Source organism: Ciconia boyciana, chromosome 3, assembly GCF_034638445.1.
Source record: "Ciconia boyciana chromosome 3, ASM3463844v1, whole genome shotgun sequence".
In the NCBI taxonomy this organism is placed as follows: domain Eukaryota; kingdom Metazoa; phylum Chordata; class Aves; order Ciconiiformes; family Ciconiidae; genus Ciconia; species Ciconia boyciana.
Window position 1 is genome coordinate 51,317,329 of NC_132936.1, and position 18,674 is coordinate 51,336,002.

General features: G+C 37.2%; 1 protein-coding gene across 1 annotated transcript in view; it reads right to left on the minus strand.

Moving 5' to 3' along the window:
• Nucleotides 1-18,674, minus strand: part of SEC63 (SEC63 homolog, protein translocation regulator) — a 64,093-nt gene that overhangs the window by 24,684 nt on the left and 20,735 nt on the right. Inside the window, exons 4-11 of the mRNA XM_072855610.1 lie at nucleotides 16,092-16,204; nucleotides 13,414-13,475; nucleotides 10,370-10,428; nucleotides 9,568-9,618; nucleotides 6,890-6,998; nucleotides 4,235-4,329; nucleotides 1,408-1,540; nucleotides 141-233 (exon numbers count right to left, since the gene is read on the minus strand). Coding sequence (XP_072711711.1) covers nucleotides 141-233; nucleotides 1,408-1,540; nucleotides 4,235-4,329; nucleotides 6,890-6,998; nucleotides 9,568-9,618; nucleotides 10,370-10,428; nucleotides 13,414-13,475; nucleotides 16,092-16,204 — 715 coding nt within the window. The remainder of the gene's footprint in view (nucleotides 1-140; nucleotides 234-1,407; nucleotides 1,541-4,234; nucleotides 4,330-6,889; nucleotides 6,999-9,567; nucleotides 9,619-10,369; nucleotides 10,429-13,413; nucleotides 13,476-16,091; nucleotides 16,205-18,674) is intronic.

An 18,674-nucleotide genomic window follows, 5' to 3' on the forward strand; every position in this document is an offset into this window, starting at 1 on the left:
CATTACAGTGAAAAGAGCAAAAGCACATTTAGGTATATCTAAATATCATAGGTTGTTTCCCACTAGAACCAAAGACTTTATGAAATATTGCAGTGAAGAATCATATTTACTAGTTTTAATTATACAGTTTCTCTTCTTACCTTCCCGGCTTCGAGCCATTATTATTAGTTGGCATATCACATTAATCATTTCTTGAATAAGTGCAGGACTCTTTTTCAGGATAAACTGCTGATCTGCAAGACATAACTGGCTGCAATTATGCTGCACTTCTATTAGGAAAAAAGGGGACAGTTTACATGAACTGGACATTTAATGGTGCAGTCTTAATTTCTATTCATTCTTGTATTATTGAAAATACCACTTTATTCACATTGACACATCCATCCATAACATTCCCTAACAAAACAGGAAAGAGCAAATTCTAAGAGGGAACACAAATTGAGTACCAGACAAGCAGCTTCCACACCAAATGAAGAATTATTATTAGATCCATCTAAAAAAGCAACAGGATAGCACAGACAATTTACCAGTCTTATTAAAACAGCATTAATTCTTCAGGTAACCACAGGTTTAAAAAAGGACTTTTTTGTTTTAAGTGAAACACCAATTTTGGGAAGAACATTATTTGTAAAGTACTAACTACTTTTGAATACAGATCTGTGAAGTTCTAAGCACAAACAGTAACTAAGTGGCAGGGAAGAGGAGATATTTTTAGTGGCTATTTAAAACTGATCATTTTTCTCTTGAAAGAAACTGAAAAGTTTGAACCAAAGCATCTTCACTGTTTTGTTGGGGTTTTTTTCATTTGCGTTAAAATATAGAACATCTCAAGTTTGCTGGTCAGCCTAAGAAACCATGAGTTTCATAGCTGAAACTTAAGAACTGCATTTAGAAACATTTCAGTTTGTATATTTAAAAAACCTGCAGGTTTATAAAAACCTGCAAAACACAAAACTGAAGCTCATATGTAACTGATATTTTAAAGTTCCAATCTTGTCACCCTTGCTTTACATAGTGGGGTGAAAAAACTCCAAAAATAACCATGAATGGACATATTATCAAGCACATCGTTATGCTTATCTTGGATTTCTTTACTCTGAAAAGCAAAATAAACTTCACATGTTTAACTTTTTATTCTATTACAAAGAAAAAATGTATCAAAGTCACATTTGCAGCCAAAAAGCATTAAAAACTACGATATTAGCATTACAGGGCTATCAAGAGAATGAGAAAACGCTAAGTAAATGTTTTAGTTTTTCAGCTTTAATGACTCTGAGTACACTGCACAGAGATTATTGAGCAGAGATCCACGCAACTCTAATGGACAAAAAGTATGTTTATGAGTACTGTAGCATGCAATGTGTTGCTCTGTTTCCAACGATATCCAATTAGTGGAGAAGCCATTACCTTCTTCAAGGACCTCAGGAACTTCCATCCTGGCAAGATGAGTCAGCAGCAGAACTCTAGCTTTCAGGCTGTAAGGGCAGGTGAGTGGAGGCTCATTCTTCTTTAAATTTATGCCACCAATTCCTCTGATTAGCTAAAATATAATAGTTAAATACAAATAGCTATTTTGGTGCTAAAGAGAAACAAATACAGGAGGAGAATGGTTTACAAGGAAAAAAGTTACATTCACAAAAGCAAGCCTTTAAGTAACTTTTCCCTGGAAAGTTCTGTAGAGATGAACATTAGCCATTTTTATTCATAACCCAGCTCCAAAAAGTCAAGAAGTATCTTTAAATGTCTTGTTTCAAGGGGGGGGGGAGGGAGGAAGTAAAGATTTGCACACAAGAAACCTGCCTTGAATAGTATTAAGTAAATTTGTATTGATAGATAAATATATTTTAAATCTGATTTTATTGCCAAGGTTTACTAGATTCAACCATATTTCTACAGTATTTATATTAAACTCAATATGCACTAGCAACAGCATCATCTTGAGACCTTTCACCCATCTAAGACCTAGCCAACTTCCTCAGAAATATTCTCAAGTATCACAGGAAGGAGGGTTATAAGCCTGAACTCCCTGGTAGGCTGAAGATCAAGTATTTTAACTTATTTGTAAACAGCACCAACTTGAAAAAAGCATGGTATTCTTTATTCAGGATGACCTGTCTTGATCCTGACTAGACCAAGATGCGCAGTTCAAACGGGTCTCTCTCAACTGAATTTGTTGAAGACCCTGGAGGGAAAGGCTGCAAAGCTGAGGAACGGAAGCTCATAGTTTATCAGAATTAATACATGGCCCAGAAGCTTCACTTTTTAGGTCAACAAGTCACTTGAGGAGAGATTGAGGTTCCAAAATCTCCAGCCACAAAGGGAAGTTAGGGGATCAACAGCCAGGCTACACTGACCTTTGACCAGTCTTTCCCTACATTTGAAAAAAATCTTCTAACAAGAAGTTCCTTATAAGCACATCCTGGTATAACACCAGACCAAGACAACTAAAACTTTGATAAGAAAACTTTTATTAAAAGTATCGATACTGGGTTTATGATAAAACAGTGAAATAAAAAATGGGAACAATAATCATGGCCCAAAAAGCAGGATACACTAACAAAAATTAGCAATACCCTTCTGTATTGATGCTTTGGAGACTTGTACTGCCATATACTAAGAAAAAAAGAACACAGATGACACTGATGACTGCAGCTTTAGAAATGGAACAAAATCCAATAGTATAAAACGCAAGGTCATGCACTTGCATACTAACAAGAACTGCAGCTCGAAGATGGGAGCTTGTTAGCTGGAAAACAGGGGTATAAGATGAAGAAATCTGGAAAACAGCAATTCCCACACTAGTTATATTAAACCACCATATGCAACAGCTGTGGAAAACAGTATGCTGAAAGTTATTCCCTGCAGAAATACAGGAATAGCAGTGCCACCAACTAAGGCACTGCTAAGACTTAACATGGAATATTGCGGACAATTCTGAGCAGACAAAATAAAAAATAATGTAAAATTCAGAAATACATCAACTGGGGACAGTACCCTATTCAGCATGTAGCAGGATGAGGGAAATGAAGAGCCTTTTAGGAAAGAGGGGATGAAAAGACAGCAGCTTTTCTAGTTTAGCAAAATGAAGACAAAAAGAGAACAAATGGGCTATTGCTTCTGTCTGTAAATGCATTAGGGATACACACAGCAAGAATCATTTAGACTCAAGAATAATGATGACAAAAAATACTAATACCAATTGGTCAGAAACAAGACTCCTAACCACTAGAACTGCAAGGTCTGGAACAGCTTCTCAGTAGGGTATGGTTACAGGAGGCTTGACTGGCTTTTAAATAATGATTAAATGTAAAGGGCTTGCATGATGCCAATGCTTGCAGCAGCACGGGAGAAGAACTGATGATCAGGGTGATCTTTCCCAGTGATGTGCTCCCAAGCACAATCACAATTCTAGCTCCTTCTCTTAAAGTCCACAAGATGATAAAGAATTTGTAAAAGAGACAAAGACAATTAAGTAAAGAGGTATCTAAGTCTATTTTCTTTATGTTTAGGACGTGAAACCATGTTTACAACTTGAAAATTCAATTGTGTGCATGCAAAGGTTAAATCTGTGAGACTACACCCCCTCATTTTGCAAACTCAGAACATTTTCTTTGGAGCATTTTGTATACTGTGCTTTAAACTTCTTAAAACCAAAGTGTTAGTTTCTGATAAATAAGACTTCCTAAAACTCTGCTAGCAATAATTATTTGTCACAGCATGCATTCTGGCATCTCTGTTGGGAAGACTGAGTGGAAATAAAAATAAAAGGCAACCAGAGGGGAACTGACATTCATGGAGGAATCTTCGTAACATTTAAAGAGATTATTAATTCAGACATCAGATCATAATTTTGTCTCAGTATTAATATATTTAACCAGATTTAATGATTTAAAAGAACTTTATCAAACGACAATCACCTCCTTATACCAATACTCAAAATTTATAAGGACTGACTCCCTATTTAGTTCACCCCTCCCCAAAAACCCAACCCAGCAGCCTAGATACTAAACTGATTCCATTTAAGCTAAGCATTACCAAGTAATGTTATCTTTTCATTTTAAAAAATTAAATCAAGTCTAGCTTCTAATTTCTATTTCTGAAGAGATACAGTTGCATCTCAACAAAATTAATGCCTTGAGAACTTGAATTCTGTCATCTAGTCACCTAGAAGTGCCATCTCCCTCTTCCCTTGAAGGGGTCAGTTATTTATAAAACATCTCTTGATATAACTAACCTGTGGTATCTGAATGTTGTCTGCTGGTCTGCTCGTAGCATCTTTATTGTACTGAGGATCAAATTCAGATGCCCCTGCTAAAACCATGATAAGCCCTGCAAAGATAATTGGAGGCAGACAGAGAAAGTGTCAGCAACATCCTATGCCACCGAGCGATTTCTTCAGAATTATCAGCCATAAAATTTACTCCCACTCGTCCCCCAACAACCATGAATATCCATGTTCTGTATTTAGTGCATCAGTTACTACTGCCACAGGGCAAAGGAGGCAAGAACCAATGCCTGGCACAAGACAAAAGAGATCGCTCAAGGCTCCATTTTGCATGGCATCAAATCCAGCGTTCGATCCTAAATGTCTTCACATAGTTAGACTTCTTTAGGACTGGCAGACGTCACTGCACAGCAGTTTGACTACTTCTGCATGCTCACAGAGCCATTCCTCGCAGCAATTTATTTGCCTGCGGCTGCACCACAATGTGTGTACTGGAGGGGGAGGCGGGAATTATAAAGTTTCAGCTCAATTTTCTGTTCAGTCAGCATCGAAAATTCACCAAAAATTTTTCTTTTCATTATTAGGAAAGCAGTTCAATAAATATCCCTGCAAACAAATCCCACAAAGATGATGGACTGCTCTTCTAATGTGATTAGGAAAATCCATACTACCTCAAAATATTCTGTTGTATAATTAAGATGAAAGACATGCACAATGGGGTATTTTAGCCCCATTATGAGCTTTCTGCTCGTGAACATATCAGATGTCTCAGCCATAGACAGTGAGAGAAAGCTCACCCCATCATTTGCTCCAGTTAAAATAACTTTTTCAGCAATAGTTTCACAAGCTTCATTCTTAAATTTTGACCAAGTTCTTTTCTGGGCAAGTCAAAGTTATTTTTGCCTACTTGCAGTACTCAGTGAATTCCACCTGCAACTACTGAGCTCAAGTTCCCTGAGCATCAATTTTCATTTCCGTTCTTGATTACCTGTTTACTTCCTGAGCAGAGCATAACGAAGGGTTTCAGACAACTATAAATACTTTCCTATGAAGATCCACAACTGTGGGTCCTCAAGAAAGGAAGCTTTTAAAAACTCATTTGTATCAAAACCGAACAAAAAAAAAAATCTAACACAAGGCAAGCCATGCAGATTTGTCTCACCATTTCCCTAGCCCGGTTTGATTACATCTGCCCAGGCTTAAGCTTTGAGTTTTGGCTCTGGTACCTTACACCACTGTGGAATTCACAACCAAGCAAAAGCCTTACCTGATCACTGTGTGATTTGTTTAAGCCACCTCAGCTGCGGCTCATTTTTCATTCAGACTGCACAACAGACCTCAGTGGAAATAACTGACCTGCCTCTGACCCCAGGACCCCCTGAAAGTGTTAAGTCCTTAAATAAGGCCACTTAAACTTACAGTTAACTTTTCAACCAATCTGTAGGAGAGACAAGGCAAGCCTCAAAGCTACGGCTATGAGCAAGGTTCAACATGAAATAATCTACTGTTGCCAACAAGTTTGGAGAAAGAAGAGAACAGGTTTGCAGTGATCTCCCTAAATTTCTAAAGGTGTCTCACCTACTCTCCCATTCCTCCTTTCACACCTAGCTGTTTGGAGAGGGGAAAAAAAGCCTAGAGTACAACAAGGTGGAGAGCATAAACTGGTCTAAATTAACCCCCCACACAAATCCATTTGTGCTGGCACTAGAAAGCTAACATATTTCCGTACTCTTATCTCCTAAGACCTCTAAGATTATCTGTGAAGCATTTCTGTTCAGCAGGAAAGGGATGTATCAAGAGTGGATGCTTCCAGCAATCTTCCAGCAAATCCAAAGCTAAACAGTGCAATTCAAAGGAGTACAAGAATATATTTATGACCCCTTTTTGAGGTTTTTTCTTTTTTGGTTGTTTTATTCTGCTCTTCAATCATTCTGAGCATGCAATCTAAGAAAATCCAATCTAGAACTTATTAGTACCATGCTAATTCTTCAGGCCCATGCCAGCCTCCAAACTGAAAGATCCAATTCTGCACCTGAGGATACTGTAGACCAAGATACAGTCCAACATAACGCGTCTACAAATTTCCCCAGAATTTTTTCTTTAAAAGTCAGCAGACAAGAAAAATAAGTATATCAGAAACTATAAACAAGTAACAAAGTAACATGAAATTGATAGGGAGCAAAATTTTTAAACAGAAATTCAGCTATAACATAACAAGTAAGAATAGAGTACCAGTAATGCTATTTCATTCTTTGGTGATATAAAAAACAAGAAATTATGACAGCCCCTCCCTAGAAAATTCCCAAAGCCTGTTTTGTTACACTAACAAAAGAAAACACACAGATATGGGCCGCATTCCTAGTGGCCATGCAGTAACTCAGGGCTACAGGCAGGTCAGCATCTGTTTTTCCCAACATAGAATATCCTTTTTTTTTTTTGTATAGACAGATGTAGATATAGATCTATATGACTCCCTCCCCAAATAGTTGTGTCTTCTTACAGAGTACTCTTCATCTGCAACAAAATGAAGTTTTTACAAAAATTCTCAAAGAACCAGAAACATTATTTTAACCTAACAAAGGCTTATAAGGCAGAAGTATTTTAACATCAGCAGACAGACATTTCAGATGAACACATCAACATTTCAAGATGCCTTTTACTTACGTTTCATGTCCATGTTCCGTGTTTTATAGACAAAATACGTATATATTTGAGTTGTCCGAATGAGAATCTGATCTCCACTATATCGTATTGATCGGTACCACCAGGAACCCTGAGATATTTAACAAGAACAAAATTATGTCAGCTACGATGAAGCATTGAAACAGATATGCTGGATCACCTCATATCTGTTCACAACCTGTTAACTCAGTCCAACTGATTTTACCTATGTTAAGGTCAACTGAATTTCAGAAAGGAGAAGGAAACAAAAAAAATCTTTGCCAACACAAATTTTAAAAGCACACCAATATATTAATTTAAGAGAATCTAATGCTAAAGATTTTTAGCCTATCTCTAGCCTAGAGAATTCCCCCTAACACACGCACATATACACTGCTTTGTGTATTTTTTGGTGTTATTTTATGGAAGCCACTAAACAGTAAATCCATCCAATTTACCACTTTCTGTATACGTGGTAACTCCTTACTGTGCAACACAGCATTCAAATCAAACTCAGTTTAGGCAGACCAAGGTCAAATCAAGAACAAAATAAGAGATTTCTTTCACTGCAAAAAAATAATTTAAGTTACCTAATCAGAAAATGCTTTTCAGAAGTGGAATTTGGATGTGGCCCAGTACCCTTGTTGCAAATTTTCGGAATTAAGCCACACACCTTCAGGTTGACAGAAAAAGTTTTCCAAACCTTCAGAAACACTCCAATAATTCCCTCATTAGCATTACACCACTGACTTCAAATTATGGAACTCACTGTACAGTGATTATACTCTATAATATATTTTAAGAAAAGTGGTGTGCTGTGTTATAAACTGCAGTCTGTTCATTAAAATCCTCCTTGTACGCAAAGCTCACTAACATGAGAAAAAACATCCAAGATAAACTTTACAATAGATTGAGATGTATCACAAGTGAAAAGTAACAAGCAGTAAAGTAGTAAGTGATGCTTACTACTATTGATTAATAAGCAATAGTGTAAATTCCCCTACCACAGCAAGAAGTCTGCAATTTACTTAATTATTTGGGAAATGCTCTAGGACTGGCTCCCCACACACGCTTTTTTTTTTTAATAACTTAGGGTTAATCTATTCATGGAAGAATCAAACCTGACACAAAATGGTACACAACTTTTTTCTTTAAAGTTTTTCTGCAGACAAATTTAGATTATAATCCCATAGCTATCAAATTTTTGTCTAAGTATAGGTACTGGAAGAAAAATATAACTATCGCCCAATACACCCAAATATACATGAAAGAGGCTGCCCTAACTGCTTTTGCAGATAGAGCTCATCTCTCTCCCCTCATGTACAGAACATTATTTAGGTCAGTGGAGGTCTAGGAAGAACAACGTATCAGTATTTTCCTTTTTTGTTGATCTGGATTCAAAGGGTGGAACTAGCCCTTACTTTATTTTAGATGCCTATCTCAGATATAGGATGACTACGCTGTAGTTAACTTCAGCTTCTTTATTGATTCATAAAAGAGAAACAGGCCCATTAAAGATATGAATCATCTTGTATGTCTACTTTAGAATGAAATGATAAAATAACTTGCTCCATAAAAATGACTATTCCTCTTCACTGACTATAAAATAAATTTACAGTGACAAGTCAGAACGCAGAAGTCTACATCTGGTATAGGGGCAAGAAGAGGCAGATTATTTTTTTCTCTGCTCAGGACATTTCTTCATAACAGAAAGGATGTTTACTTTCACTTGAGCTACGATAAACCTGATATAAATCACTAAAAGTACATGTATACAAAAAAGCATCAACAGACACCAACTGAAACCTAAAAAGAAAGATGGGAAAAATAGGTAGACATTGTACCCTGGATTTTAGACTTCTTATTCAACGACTTGTTGAAATAGCCACATCTAATTTTCTACACTGAATCTTCAATTATGCAGAAAGACTCTCAAAGAGAAGGGATAATGCCTGGCTGAGCCTCTGCACACAGAGATGCAAGCAGTTGCCAAGACCTCGGGACACTTTCTCAAATGAAAATCTTCCTAAGAGCATGAAGGTTTCTGGGTGTCAGTTTTCTGAGTCTTTCTTCATACCATACCACAAACGCACAATCCCTGGACAAGGGACGTTGTTAAAAAGCAATAGCATAAGGCAAAACCGAGCCCTGAAGTACCACTCACCTAGCAATTGATTCCTCACACAAAGAAATCTCAAGGGCAGACATCTCATGGTGTTCAGCAGATCAATAAAAACTGAAGTTATGAAAACAAAGGCAGCCAGGAGAAACCAAAGCAACAACTTGTTCCATATGCAGTAATCATTCTAGTACCACCAGCTACAGACATCTCAGTCTTGGCTCTACAGTAACACCACTGAATATACTCTTGAGTTCATCACATCATATTAATTTTCATGTGATGAATGACAGAAGGTACAAGACAAATTACGTAACTCAGTCTCTAACTCTTATGATATCTAACGTTTTCCCTACAGCCCTCTCTCCATCATGGCACTGCATTTTTTTTGGAAACTCTACAGCAGCTACACCTTTTCTATAATAAAACACCCACATTAAAAAAAAGCTCACTCGCACTCTCTCTCCATGAAAGGCAAGAATGAGCAACTCTGCTTATGTCTAAGACAGCTTTGTTTACAGCTTGGTTACAGAGGGTAGAATATTAATCAGATAGTACTTACCACAACAACTGGAAGAATAACCATAAATGCTAATCCGTATACAAGCAAAACCTAGAGAAAAGTTATGAAACATAGTGCATTAGACACTTCAGTTACTTAATACCACTCTTGTTTAATCTTTATTCTACCATACAGTCAAGTAGTATTACCACAAGCCTACTACAAATTAATGCAAGCTTATTGCATAATACCCATCATTATTTCTGAAGAATAACTTACAAGTAATATAATCGGTTGGGTACGGTTTAAATAAGGAGTATCAGTTTAGTGTAAGTAATCTTTCAAATAATCCACACATTGTCTCAGGTGAGTTTCTGTAATAATTAAACAGTTGGCAACTAATCTGTGATGCAGTGGACAGAGATGATTACCACATTAAAAGAAATCAAGCAGGTAAGCCAAATACCTTGCAGCAACAAATGCAACAGAAAGAACATTTAGACATTGTATGATTACAGCATCACTAGCAAACCAAAAATGGAACTACAGAAATCCAGCAAACAAACAGTTCTATATGTGTTCCCTTGCAACAGCAAACACACACTTTGTAGCAGAGGTGACCACAGTACAACCTCATTATCATTGCAATGAGATCCTTCCAAGCATATTAATACTTTACTCTCAAAGGTTAGATTTAAGCTACTCTAACACTTTTGGCTCCTGAAATTTGCTTCAAAGACATGCACTTGGACCAAGGTACTACTAAGTATGTGTTTTGAATAAAATGCACAGTATTAAGCACATTTTAAGGTGAACACTTGAAAGTTCATCTTAAAATCTTGAGCTAAGTAAGCTGACTCACCAAAATTGAATTTTTCTGATCCACAATCCAAGCTGGCAAAGCTATACCGAAGCTTGTAGCTGTAGGATGAAAGAAAAGAAATTCACTATAAAATGTTAAGGAATTGTTTTAAAGTCACATTAAGTCTAACAAAAACAAAAAACCCAACAAAACCACCAACCGAGAAAAAAATCCTCATGTTTATCACTTCAATAAGCAAAATTCTAACAAATTTAGCAAAATAAAAAAACAAATCAAATACACTCAAGTGTGCAATAAAATAACAAGACTTAAATGCAACATCTGAAATACCAAAGACTTTAGCTTAACATATTGCAGTGAAATAGATATGCAAGATTTATTAATATACAAAAAGATAGAGAAAGATTTCACAGATGGAAATATTTAGGAGCTTTGCCTTGCAGAGTTTTCAGCAGTTTAAATACATACAGATCAGTAAATACATGAACTGCAAGAAAAGTGTTTGAGCAAGTGAATTCTATGGAAAAAGTTTTATTAGTTTGTAACTTTAGGAAAGTGTTCTAAGCTGTAAAGTGTAAAAACAAAACCGTCTACCAGTTCAAATTTCTGTGTAATTGGTAAGAAAGAGAAAGGAACACTTTTTGATTCAAAAGGAGCTAGGCTGCAGGAAACAGACACCATGATTCTCTAACAGGAACATCTACAGTACACAGATCTGAATACCAAAGAGCATAAAATAGCTTGTCTTCAGACACTTTAGCGGTAATAAATTGAACTTTGCAAACGTCACCTATCCCAACACTAGAAGTTCTAGGAAACAAAAAAAAGAAGAAAAAAAAAAGACTTTACAAATTTCTAGGGCCTGCTTAAAAAAAACAAACCAATGATTTTGCACATTCAGTATTTTACTTTTAGTACAGGAGCAAGTCATGCCGAAGATAAGAAAATCTTGTTTTTCTGCCTCTAACCTCCACGCTGCTTCAGCTGGATAGAGAGGAATACTGCTTCCTGTTCCTTCATGCTGGGCACAGAGGGTGGGATGCACCTCATCTAACTCGGTTAGACATGTCTAACACCAGATGCACTTCATCTCATCCCAGAGTATACCTCTATAAGGGACTGCCTCTATTCTTTGACTACACAGAACTAAAAAACTAGAGACATAGCTTGGATACAGATTTTTACACTACAGGTGTATAAATGAAGAGGAGATGAATTTCACTAAATTAGAAAGCTCCTCACACTTCAGTGTAGAACAAGGTTACAGAATTGAAGATAGAAGAGAGAAAATTTCAGGCTTCTTCCCACCCTTCAGATGAAGCAACAATGACAGACCTAGAAGCAAAGCAGAGAACTCCAGTTCCACCATAATCTGAGTTAGGATTTCAGAAGAGCAGGAGGCTTCATACTCACAGTACGAACTGCTACCTTACCAAAGAATCATTTCGCCCCTTGGGAATCCAGAGTCTCTTAAGTTTGGGAAAGCGATCTCTGAGCCAAGCGCACAAGGATCTTCATGCCTTTAAATTCTCAGCTTTTGGCCGAGTTTTCTTTTGAAGTCACAGCTTCAGGTCCGTTTAAGGACACTGACATACCGCCTAACTTGAAATCCTATACCTTGGCAACACTAAGTTAGTAGCTTGTGGGTGCAAAAAACAGTTTAGCATCAGGAAAGGTCCTAGGAAAGCTATTTGTGCATATACCAAACTAAAATCTACAGTACCATTTTGCTGATATTATGACAGCATTTCTGAAGCAAGATCTTGTTTGTATTTTGCAGCAAGAGGAACAGATCCTACTTGCCTCCTACTTGCCTGTCTCAGAAACCTAGAGAAGCTAGGAGCTGAAAGAAATTTGCTATGCTATAAAACACAGTGGTTAAAGAAACTGAACCACCACCTTAGTCCATCAGAAATGCCTTTGTCGGACTATGATTTAGTTGGCAGTTGTTTTTTTGAAGGGAGAGGGAAGATTTTTTCTTTGAAACACTGGTTCAGGGGCTGGGGGGTGTTTTCCCGTTTGAAATTAATTTCCCATGTTGGATGGATATAATTCAGAAGAAGAATTTCCAGCACAGAGTTCCCTCATGTCATCCTGTAACTTCACAATTAAGTTATTAATTCCATTTACTACTTCCAAGCTGCCCTTAACTCGTTCCATGTAGATATGTAGTATAACTTAGTCCTGCAAACTGCGGGGCATCAACAAGCAGAGATCTACAGAGGCCTGTCCTAACAGATGGCAGGTTTTCTTTTTGCTTGTAATGAGTATCAGAAGCAGCTAGAAATATACAATATTCTTCCTCACAACTAGTCCACTTAAACAACTGTCACAAAGATATTTTACAAGCCACTCACGCAACTGCAAATGGGGGGGGGGAGGGGCCGGGAATCTATCAACCTTCAGTCTTACATTGTTTTAGTTTGGACCATCTACTGTAAAACTTTAATGCACCATCATCAGGATGATTTCCATGTAGCTACCTGCCCAGGAACAGTCTACCAGCATAGGGATAATCACCAGGACTCCTCAAGATGAAGGTGGCATAGAGCTACACTCAAACAGTACTGCTTCCAGCAAATGGAAGGCAGATGTGTATACAGTGTTTATTTAGATACATACATATCCTCACATACATCCCTTCGAAGTGTGTTTATTGCATTATGGCTAGTTGCTAAATTTTCAATATACATTTATAGTATCTGATCCTAAGTACTAAGAAATGTTTAAAATTGGCAAGTTTCTGATGAGTATTATTCTATTTTTCACTTATACCTCCTTTTAATATTGGAAAGTTTCTCTAGATACTTACTGAAACTGACTAATTAAAAAAAAAAAGACTCTTCTCTTTTTTTCCCTAATAAGAAGTTTGAGAAATGTGAAAGCAAACTCTTTCCCACCTTTCCCTCCCACCACCAGGCCAGAGCCAGTTTCACAAGCAAAGAATTGATCAGATGCATTGCTTCACATCATAGGAAAAAGTTATTCCATATACTTTAAGATCTAAGTGCTGCTCACATGATCAGATATTACACAGCTCAATGCACAGAAATTACAAGACTTCTGTCATTCATAATTGTTACCTTGTGGTCCATCTGGATTACCAAATTCTTCCCAATTTTTTCGTGATTCTTCATCAGTTAAGCTAGTTTCAAGAAGAGAAATTAAGTTAATACAGAAGTAAAGTTCTCTAAATCATTAACACACAGAAAGTTTAAAATGTGGCATTTATACTATCCTTCAGAGATGGTTTGGCAAGCTAAACAGCTTCTGCTATTGTTTGTATGAAATCTGATATGAAACAATACTGCTGTATTCCTTCATGATACACAGGCAAATTCTTTTAGCACTCTGACAGCAAAAGAAATCAGACGTACAAGGGTGCACCCTCATACAGGAGATGGAACAATCACATCTCCCTTTCATGAGAGTGACTGCGTACCCATTAGCAAAGAGCACTTTTCAATGCCAGGTTACAGTACAGCAAATTTTGAAAAACAAAGGTTGAAAACATTATCTTTTTTTGGAAGGAAGGTGAATATGCAAGATGAGTTGATACAGCAGAAGTTGTCCACATGGGCTTTTAATTCTCTTATTCTAGACTTTTACCCTTGGATGGCATGTGTGTGTTTAGTTGGTTGTTTTTCCTGGAACTCCCCAGTTTCATATTTAAGAAGAGAGAAATAAATTAAGACACCACCTCCTGTTCTGTAATGACAGTTTCTTGGCAATAATATAGCATCTCAAACAGAATCCCTGTTACTAGAAGGAAGAATACTGCTTTAGGAAACAGATCACCATGCATTCACTATATGGAAGATTTGTCTTGCAGAAGAAACCCAGTGAATGAGTCATTTCTAAGTCTCACATTTGTTAACGAGCAGACTCATTGAATGGGTAGCTTTTATATTCTTTCAAGACAGCATGGCTAAGGAACTTCACCGTCATTTACTTCAAGATATGCCTCTGCCACAGCCCTTGCACTAGCATTTGAAGTATCAAACTGCCTCACCAAGCATTTGAGTGCTAGCTTGCAAAGCAAAGAAGTGAGATGTTTCAGGAGTTCAGAAAACAATACCAGAATATCCTATTGAAGAGACTTCCATAGTGATGCAGAGGTGTTTAAGCAGACAGTATGATTTTGAAACTGCTCAAGTGAGCATGGTGTTGGTTCTCCTTCTCACCTCACCCCAAACAGGACTCTCAAACAGTCAGTAAGGTCAACCACATAGACAACTGACTTAAAAGTAGAAGTCACCAACTTGCTAGGTTCTCTGATGACGTGACTGACCCAGTAAACCCTACGATGGAAGAAGGCTCAGAGGGGATGGGCAAGGGCAATGTGCCATGAAGCTCAGATTGACCACAGTGACTCACCACAGCTGTTGCAAAGAAGCTCACTCTGTCTCACCACAAAGGGGACCAGAGGGTAGCCTTTGTTTTAGATAAACACCTACCAACAGCTGAGCAGATCAACTGGTAGTGTAAACATTTCTCCTCAAGTTCATTTAAAAAGTATGAATGTCTCCTCAAGTTTGTGAGACCAGCATGGGGGAAGCACATACCTGGCTCAGCCCAAGACAGAGTATAGAAACTAGACAACTAGCAAAAGAATTTTGAAGAGAACAACGGGCTCAAGTTGGCTTCAACCCATACATGCCTTTCCAGCACCTGGGGATGTCCAGCATCATGACAGTGAGCTTGTTAGAGACACCGGTAATGGGAATCACATTGGTATTGTGATTGAACTGTGTATTGCATTTGCTATGTTTTGCTAAGTGTAATTTACAAAATCTACTAAAACCACAAGACAAATGTATCACTCTGCTAAATTAGAAATCCTGCGTGACATCAACTGTCTTCAGATAAGCAAATTTGATATTAAATATTACATGCTCTACATGTGAAATATCTAAAAAAACCTGGTCAGAGAGTATTGGACTCTGACAGATGATCATTTAGAGTAGAAAAGAACATAAAGCTGTATTAATATTCTGTGTATGAACAGCATTATAAACTCCAAACCCACATGTTGATTACGGAAAAATTCAATAAAAAGGGATTTCCTTTATACCGAATTCTAATATTACACATCATCTCCCAGATTAAAAAAAAAAAAAACAAAAAATAAAACCAGAGGTAAGGCCAAAAAATACCCTGGAGGAAAAGAGGATTTGAGGATTCAGCTTTTAAGAACTACATGGGTAATATGAAACAGTCACTGAGCGAAAAATCAGGACTGCAAGGCAACTGCAAATGAAAAGGGACACGCCGGAGCTGAGAGAAAACTGAGTCAGAACCAGAATGAAACATCTTTGTCACTAGATGGAACAGAGTTAAAATACTGTCTCTTACTCTTTGGCTTTATCACCAGGTGAAATAAACAATGTATTTCTTTTCTAAGCAATGCTTCAGAATTGCTGCGATAGGGTTGGTTGGTTAAAAACCACAAGACCCATTTTGTCCTTTGTCATCTTTAAGATTTAATATGTATTGCACTGGAAACACTTCTCCTAGCTGACATGGAAATTCAACACAAAGACCTAACACCTTACAGTATTTTGACAGTTGCTAAACAATTAAGTTATCCTTCCTAACTTGTACAGAGCAAGCATGCACTGAACCAGAGACATGTTTTGACTTTCGTTACATACCCGAACACATTTTCCCTGGCTGCTTAGCTCATCCCTGTTATTACCTTAGAGATTCCCTCCCCATAATATCAAGCTCCCACTTTTTGTAGGTAAAAAACGAAACTTACGCTGCATAGGCCTTAGCAATCCTCATGAACATAACTTCATCTCCTCCTTTATCTGGATGGTATTTTAGCGATAGTGCACGGTACTGTTTCTTAATTTCCGATATACTTGCTCCCTTAAAAAGGTAGGTTTTGAGTTTATTAATAAATTCCTTAAATCAAATCCATTCTTCTATATCTATATTCTAAAGCACATTGTGCAATATTTCTCTGAACCACTCATTGAACTAAAGAATTATGTTTTAATATATGATATGATCACGAAACTACATATGCATTTCATGGAAACATGACTATTTTTCTAATAACATTTTTATAACCATTACATTTATAAACAAGTTAGAAGTCAGTCTAACAAAAAGACATTCAGACGGCTGGGTATTGGTTTTTTTCTGGATTACCTTATTCATCCATCCATAGGAAAAAAAAAAAGGAAGGCTGCCTTATCTGTTTGACAAATCTTACCTTTTCCTAAACATATTCATGAATATGAAGAATTCTCACTTGCAACATTCTTCTATTTAAGCAAAGAGTTCATAGATCAAGTATGATGGTTCACTTGCAGCTTGTAGGCAGAAATAAATCTGTTGGTCATCAGGAACAGTGGATTGCCCTGCCGCTTAAGAATGCCTTTGACTAGAATCATCCTACCCATAAATTGTTTCAGACTTCTTGAACAAAGGGGATACATTACCTATACCTGAGAAAGAGACCGATTTTTATTCTACTACAGCATGTTGTTAAATGGTTTGACTGTGAACTTCACTATTCAAGAAAACCCTCAACACTTTATAGTAAGTGCAGATAGAAGCTTTTCTAGTAAGCTAAGTTTCACAGAACCATTACCATAGGACTCTTCAACATTTTGTGGTAGAGAGGCCTAGCATGCTACCTTAACTGCATAATAAACACACAAGAAGTTATTTAAAGATGATGGTATTGTTTCAATAAATTTAAACCAGAAATTAAACTCCCCCGGGGCTTCAGTTGGTGTTACTTTATCTCTCTTTATACAAAGTGTCTATTCCAAAACTATTTTTCAACAGCATGCCTGCCTCATTTAATGCAAAGGATGAATTTACTCCTTAGTAAGTTAGACTTCAAGTAAAAACAGCCATTTCAAGACTAGATGAAGAATGCCAGATGAGTAGCAGAAGCTGGAAAGTGGAGGAAAAAGAAAAATCAGGTTGCTGGAGAACAGCACAAGGGTTTTCACGGCTCACATGAATGCTGCCCATAAAAAAAAAATCCTGATTTTTTTCTCTCTGCCACAGAGGTTACATGTGATCCCTGATAAGCCGATGACAAACTTTCCATCTATCATTAACTGCTTACTCCTCATTTTCAAAAGCTAGGCTACAGAGGTCAGGCCTGACTTACATTAATGCTTAGCAGCCTAGGACAGTTGGTGCCAGTCGGCGCACTGCTTGGAACACAGAGCTTCCCTATGTTAACTACTTACAAAAAAAAAAAATAGGGCCCCAATTGTCTTTCTTAAAGAATCCAAAATTATAATCAGTTTTGAGCTTTATCTTTCTGCCTCAGATCCCACCTGTAAAATGGCAGCAACGATACTTATTCAATAAATCAGTAATACTATGCAAGTGCCTTACGTATGAGTGAATTTAAGTGATGCACTCCAAAAAGAGCTATTCTATGTTCAAAACAAAGTGCTGATACTTTATATAAGGTGCATGTATGTTATCTGACTTTGTCCATGTTGTGGTCCTTCTCTGGAGAAAAAAGCCTCTTGTTATAAATTGATATGCTAACATAAGATTAAAATAAAAAAATCTTTGCCACAGGGTGAATGTAAAAAAACAAATGAATTATTGTGTACCAAAACTTTCAAGTGCTTGTCTGCAACTTTTTTTTTTAAAGTTTGGGGGATTTTGTTTTTTTTAAAAGCAGCATTTCCATTATCTAACAACACTTCAACATCTGTGTCACTTCAACATCAGCAGGGCTGGCAATGACTGTAAAGGTTCCACTTGAATGGTAACAGAAGAAAGCTGTTAACTTTTATGTAGTCCAAACTACAAGTTTTTCAAGGGGATTTAACAGATATCATCTGATAGCACAGAAATACAAAAAACAAACACACTCTGGAATCTTGAACTCTATTTTGAACCCTACTTCAACTGCTCTATCTTCACACCCATCTCTTCATACCCCTTGTAACATCTGTGGCTTTAATTCAACTGGTCCCTATGACAATATGCTCCATCCCTCTATCACTACTTACATACTTTTCCCCCTCCGGGTTGTTACTTGTAGAAATTTGCCAAAGATGAGAAAAGAAAATCCTCTGATGACCTAATCCCTAGCCTGATTTGTTTAACTAAAGTTAACCCAGATACATGAACGGTTCCAACAGATACCATTCCTGTGCGTCAGTGAGAGGACACAAGCCAGCAATCAGTCATTCACAGAGGAACTGAGCAGAGGTTGAATTTAAATAACTTGCCTCCGCACATGACAGGCTAGAGTCTACTTATCTGCTATAATGGCTTTCTTAGCATAGAAAAGCAGTGCCAGTGACGCCTAACCTTACACTGACAAGCCACATAGCTAATGGCAAGAGAC